Source organism: Acanthisitta chloris, unplaced genomic scaffold, assembly GCF_000695815.1.
Source record: "Acanthisitta chloris isolate BGI_N310 unplaced genomic scaffold, ASM69581v1 scaffold8148, whole genome shotgun sequence".
Classification (NCBI taxonomy): Eukaryota; Metazoa; Chordata; class Aves; order Passeriformes; family Acanthisittidae; genus Acanthisitta; species Acanthisitta chloris.
In genome coordinates this window covers 10,116-16,748 of record NW_008687508.1, presented here as the reverse complement: position 1 = coordinate 16,748, position 6,633 = coordinate 10,116, and the positions used below count along the sequence as shown (strand labels likewise).

Here is a 6,633-nt window from a genome sequence, read left to right as displayed (position 1 = left end):
TGGCCGGATCCATCTCTGCATCGCCTGCCGCAACGTGCAGAAGAGTGAAACCACGCGGGACCTCCTCCTGGCCACCCACCCTGCCGCCCAGGTCTCCACCGTGGAGGTGGACCTGGGTAACCTGGCTTCCGTCCTGCGTGTTGCCCGCGAGCTCCGCTGCAGGTATGGGGTCTCTGTCCTCCACCCCGCCTGGACACCCCCTGTCCTCACTCTGACCCTCACCCCTGTGCTCTTCTCTGTGCAGGTTTCAGCGCCTGGACTTTGTCTACCTCAATGCTGGGATCATGCCCAACCCACACGTGAACTTAACGGCACTCTGGCATGGTCTCCTCAGCGGGTAAGAGATACTGTGGGACTCCCAGTCCGCAGCTTCCAGGCAGTATGGAGTGCTAGCAGCATCACTGTGGCTAAGATGTGCCCTTGGGTCCAGTGCTGAAGACCCTGTCTCCCTTTCCCAGTGTGAGAGAGAACATCCCTGTGGGATGTGTGGTCTTGTGTGGGGTGTGTTTGACAGCTGAGTGGAAGGCTGGGGTGATCCAAGGCACCCAATGCCACTTTGACCCTAGGTGTGAGACCTGCTGCGTGCAGGGAGAGGGCAAGAGTTCACCCAAAGCCTGTGGCTCCTGTCACTGCGGGAGAAATACTGCTGTATTGCTGGGGAGGTGGAGTTTGCTTATACTGTGTCTCTTTACTGTTGTTTTGATCCCACTGCAGGCTTTTGTAGTTGTTCATAGCTGTGGATCACAGTATTTTGTGGAGCTAATGATGTTGGTATGAGCATCATTATTTTGTAAGTGACACAGGGAAGCTGAGCTGGGGAGCTCAGTGACTTGTGTTATGTCTAATAAAGCTGTTGAGGTATTTAGCACTGATGCCAGACTGCTTTCCTTACCTGCATTATACATGGCCCTAGGGTTTAGTTCCATGCTGAAGCTTTATGATTTTTTTTTTAAACTGAGCATGCAATGAAGGAGCAAGACTTTTTTTCTTAATGATACTTTGTGGTGGTGAAGTGAAGGAAGGGGCAAGTCTTCTCTGGTCTAGTCAGTATTGAGACACACAAATAAAGTGGCTGGGATACTCTGTAAACTTTTTCCACCTATTTTTTTCATGGGCTGGTAGAGTCCTTGATGGTGAAATTTGAGTCTGTATGGAGACTGAAGTGGAGAATACTTCTGAAGGGCAGAAGTGGGGGAGTGGTAGATGCCTCCTTGTTAACTCCTGTCCTTGGCTTCCAGGAGGCTGCTTCACATGCTGACCACTGCAGAAGGCATAATGACCCAGACAGACAGGCTGAATGGTGATGGACTTCAGGAGGTGTTTGCTACCAACCTCTTCGGACACTTCATCCTGGTAAGGCTGTGTATGAAGATTGAGTCCTTGGTGTTTGGTGTGGGTAGGAATGGGTCCAGGCAGTACTGCTGAATCAGTTTTCACACGTTCAGACACTGATGCAGGTTGCAGCCTGGCAGATAAAGATTGGCAGTAGTTTTCACACGTTCAGACACTGATGCACGTTGCAGCCTGGCAGATAGAGATTGGCAGAGCCTTGAGATTTGTTTAAATAGCAATAAATGGTGACTGTTGTTGCAAGGGTTAGTATAATCTTGAGGTTGCTCTAGTTATAGAAGCAATGGATAGACACAAATCCTATGTAGTTCTCTGTCCAAAGTGAACACCAAGGCTTGGCTGTGTTTAATTCTGAGGTGCTCAACTGTGCAAGAGAATGACAGCTGCTTGTAAATGTTCCTGATGGACCTCAGGCTGAAGTTACACCTGAGCAGTGTCTGCTTCTGGCTAGCCTAGGGAAGGCTGGCTGGGAAAGCTGAGCTAAGCTTGCAGCTTTCAGGAACTGTAAAGCTATACTCTGTACAGTTATGGCTGTGTTAAATATGTTAACAATTCTTTTTCAGGTTCGTCAACTTCAGTCTCTGCTCTGTGGTAATGAGAAGCCCTCACGACTCATCTGGACCTCCTCCAGCAATGCCAGGGAATCTGCCTTCAGTCTCTCTGACTATCAGCATGCCAAGGGACAGGAATCATACAGTTCTTCCAAATATGCTACTGACCTGACAAGTGTGGTTCTGAACAGGAAATTTAATGAGCAGGTGATGGTGTTTGTCTTTCTGAGGAAATCTAATGAGCTGCTACTGTTTGTAATTATCATTACATTGTTGTTACCCAGTTGCATTTATTCCCTCATAGCAATCTCTGGTACATTCCTTAATGCACGTGTAACAACTAAACACGGCTGAGGTTGAACTGGTGGTGTGTGCGGTGGAGAATCTGCCAGAGAGATTGCTCCTGGGTTCTTGCCAGAAAAACTTCTGAAAGCAGGAGATTATAAGAGCAGCCCCTGCCTTGCAAGCTCTAACTGTCTCTTTAGACCAAATAATTGGTCATAAAGAGCAAAGAGACTCTGCTTTTTCAGGTGTACCTACCTGTCAGAACAGGGCTGCTCTGGCATTGTTGCCTGCAAGCACTTGAGGTGCAGGCTCTGCTAGTGTTTCCATGCTGCTATTCAGGTTTGTCACACTAAGATGTATAAGCATCCTGCCTTCCCTCTTATGGGGGATTGCTGGGTTTTGTTAGCAAGATGCAGCCCTAGTCCAGTGGTGGTAGTTGCACTCTTCTGAAATACTTCAGGGGGAAAATGGCTTTGTCATAGAAGGCTGAACTCCTGTCTGTTAAAGGTGAGGTAGCCTTTGGTCTGGGTGGTCTGTAATTTGTGGGATGACTCCTGTGGCTGCTGAGCTTCTTGGAGACTACACCATGAGATGATGTGTTGGGAGGCTGTGTCTGCTGTCTCATGGGCTTGTAATGGCATGGATTTAACAAGAAATATCCCACATGAACCTCTTAAAAATCACTACATTTCATAGCTCTCTGCCTCTCATAACTTTAAAGAGGAGAGTATCTACTATTAGCTAGTCTATACTCACCCTGACTTTCTTGATGAGGAGTACTGGGAGGGAAGGAGTATGATCCATTCTTTAACTGTTAAATTGCACACTGACTTGATTTCTTTTCCACAGGGTCTATATTCCAGTGTTGTTTGTCCTGGTCTTGTTATGTCTAACATGACCTACAGAATTTTGCCAGTTTTTCTGTGGAAGCTGCTAATGCCCATCATGTGGTTGGTGAGTAGCTCTCCTGGCTGGTTTTGAGCTGAGGTAGCCCTGTTGTGATGCGCTTCTCTGCAAATGATGTACAGCACACTTCTGGCTCCTTGCTGCCTGTGCTGCTATACAGCTTTTCCTTCTGTTGGGCTGGGCAGGCTGGCCTCCCTGCAAACCTTCCATTTTGCATCTTGGGGCCCTGATTTCCAGGCTGAGTTTGGAGCTTTGGTGCTGGACAGCACTGTGCATAGAGCCAGGGTTCAGTCCTTCAGCCACAGCAGCGTTTGTCAAGGCTCCTCCTGGAAAGTTTGCCAGCCTGCTTGGGCTTGTGAAACACCATTATTTTGGTGTCAGCAGAGCTCAGGACAAAACTTGGCCCCTGTGCTTTGAAATGCAGTTTGTTTCTAGAACAGACTGTTTTTCAGTGTTCTTTCCATCCCTGTAGAAGGCAGTGTTTCCTGCTTTTTTTCATTCCATCCCTCTGGAAAGCAAAATATCCTGCTCTGTCTTGCCTCTTCCCCTGCTTCCCCCAAACCTTCCCTGCTTTTCTTCCTCTGGGCTTCAACTTCTCAGGTTCACTGCAGTTCTGTCCGTGAAGGCTACTTGCTCTGAGCCTTGATGCTCTGACTTCAAGACTGGCCTTTCTACTTAAGCTGCCCTAGTTGCAGCAGCTGATCCTGATGGATCATGTTTCTCCTGGCAACAGAGAGGCAATACCTTCTCAGTTGTCCTCAACACTGGCAGTATTGCAGATCCTCTCTGCCTTCTGCCATTCATGACCTTGAGACCATTCAAAAAGAGGCACCTGCAAGGCATGTGTGGCCAGTTGCCTCCTGCCTCGGGGTGAGCTCTGTGTGAGAGCATGGAGTGATGCTTGCTGACCTGCTGGGTGGCTCCATAGAACTTGTGCTGATAAAGTGATGCTTTAATCAGTGTGCAGTGTTACCTGTAGTCAACTTGGAGAAGCATTTCTACCTCTGGCAGATTATCTGAAGTGTCTGGGCTGCTCAGGGCTTGCCAGAGAAACCTTGGACCACAATACACATTCTGTCATGTGCTTCTTTTCCCCTCAGATCCGATTTTTCGCCAAGACTTACACTCTGACTCCGTATAATGGGGCACAAGCTCATGTAAGTAGTTCACAACTTGACTCTGGGTAGCTCTTGCAGAGTCTGCTGACTTGAGCAAAGAGTCTCAGTAAGATGGGTGGATAGGTGCTGTATTTGACCCCCATACAGTAGTGAGTACTGGGGCTGAGACCAGGCACGATCTGCCAACGGATGCTTTATGACCTTCATCCAGAACCCATAAACCAAATTATTTTTGAAAAACACTATTCCCTCCGTCTTGATCAGGGAGAATGACATGCAGGCATGGGGAGTAGAGGTGGGTGATGCAGGGCACAGTGTGTCTCAAGCACAGTACAAATAAGTTTAGCCATACTAAACTGCTTTAGCATAAATATGGGTTACTGTTGGCTCAGGTATGTCACAACTGAATGGAGCCAGCTTAGAACTTAGCTAAATATCATGTCTGCTTGGTGTGGGCACCTGTGATGTCTCCTGTGCCCTCTGGCAGTCAGGTCCTTGCCTGCTGGCTTGGTTGCGACAGTATGTGCTTGACTTGTACACCTTTGTGTTGTTCTTCCTAGGTATGGCTGTTCAAACAGAAGCCAGAGTACTTGGATTCACTTGTCAAATACCATAGCTGTACTTCTGGACTGGGGAAATGCTATGTGGAGCCTAGAAAGGTAAGTGAGGAGGGAGCCTCCTGCTGCAGGGAGCTTGGCTAGGAGTCTGCCATCTGCCTTGCATGGAAGGGTTGGTGCCAAGGGTGTCTTGTGGCTGGACTGGAAGCAAGATGCATGCTGAGTGCTGAGCTGCAGGGTGGGATGTGGGGTTCTCTGTGAGGTTTCTTAGAGTAACTCCTGGCTTAGGCCAGTCTGGGTTAGCCTAAGTGTCTGGAAGACAGTGAAATCATGGTTAGAACAGGTTAAGTGTATAGTAATGCTTCCCTGAAATGTTTTCTGGCTTGTGCCAGAATGTGACTGATGTCTTTAGTTGCCTCTCTGTGAATATAGAAGCTCTGGAGATGCACCTTACCTATCCCCAGAACTACCCTTGGCATTTATGCAGGCTGCCACCAAGGTGATAATCACAGTGATGTTCTTATTGTCTTCCAGATGGATGTGGATGAAGAAACTGCAGAGAAATTTTACCAAAAGCTGTTGGAACTGGAGGAGCAAACTCTAGAGAAATACAGTGATCTCTTAGATTAAGCAAAGCCAGTCTCAGTGGGGTAAGAGATTTGTATTGGTAACATGGGCCTTCTTCACTCTGGTGCTATTTGTGTTGCCTGCTGTTCTGCAGGCACATGGCTTCAGACTCAATCTTCCTTCTCGACAGAAGGTGAACAGTTCCTGAAAATGGAAATGTGAAAACTGAAGAGAAATACTTAGACTTTGTGGTATGGGATATTTATTTTTTTTGCATAAGACTGGAGACCTAGAGTATGTGGAGTCTGTCTTAACACAGTTGCAAAACAGTGTCTTGCAAAAGCATGACTGAAGTGTGCACGGTTCAGAAACAGCCTCAAAGACCTGTGGTTTAAATCTGGCAGTAAAGACAGCAGTCTGGGGTGCTGCCCTGTGTCTTGGCTCTGCTGGTGTCTGTAGGTGGCTCAAACACACATTACCTGTGGCTGATCCTGAAGTACTTGAAGGCTCACCTTCAGAAGAGCTGCTCCTACACCTGTTCACCAAAGCTGGGGCTGACTTTACAGACCTGCTTAACAAGATTGAACCTTACTGGCAATCAGGCTCTCTGCACAACATCTGAAACCAAGCTCCTGAAGAGCTGGCCTGAGAAGCACACCTGCCTCAGCTGTGAGGACAGATGCCTTGCTGTCTCCTGGCTGTGGGGCCATAAAGGTTTTAACCATGACTGGCTGGAAAGGCTGAAGCTGATGATGTTAATCTGGACTCTGGGCTTCTCTGCTCTGTTTATAGCAAGATGGAGAGGTTACTATATAGTTTTATCTATTTAATTCCCTTTTTATATAAATCTACTGTAACAACCATTCTTCTTGTCTATCTGGGGACCTTCAGGAAGTACCTGGCACCAAGTACTTTCCAAGTGCTGTGATGAATAAATGACTGGAACTGACTTGTCCTTGCTTCAGTGGTGTTTTTACTCCATTATCCTTCTGCTTTTGACTGGGAGGGCTGGAAGGGAAGCTGATTTGTTGCCTTGCACTACTATAAGCCTCTGTATACCTGGCAGTGTCTCTTCTGCCACAGGAGAGCTGTTAACCACTTTTTTTGCTTCCCTCCCTCATTCCTTTTAGTTAATGAAAGACATGAGTGACTTCTGAAGATTTCAGTGTGGTTTTGTGTGTTCAGCACCTATGAGATGTCTATTTCCCAGCCTTAGGCCCTTGGGAGATGTCTGTGGTGCTTGCTCACCCTGATGAGTCACATAATCACTTATTGAAAGCTCCCTGATAAGGGGACCCA

At 47.5% G+C, this 6,633-nt stretch overlaps 1 protein-coding gene across 1 annotated transcript; it reads left to right on the top strand.

Moving 5' to 3' along the window:
- Positions 1-4: 4 nt before the first annotated feature.
- On the top strand, positions 5-5,926 carry HSD17B7 (hydroxysteroid (17-beta) dehydrogenase 7; the record flags this gene model as incomplete). Its single annotated transcript, XM_009080619.1, has 8 exons — positions 5-162; positions 245-337; positions 1,239-1,353; positions 1,914-2,108; positions 3,036-3,140; positions 4,193-4,249; positions 4,771-4,869; positions 5,302-5,926. Coding segments are annotated over 8 exons (918 nt in total), but the record flags the coding sequence as incomplete, so codon positions are not given.
- Positions 5,927-6,633: the final 707 nt, after the last annotated feature.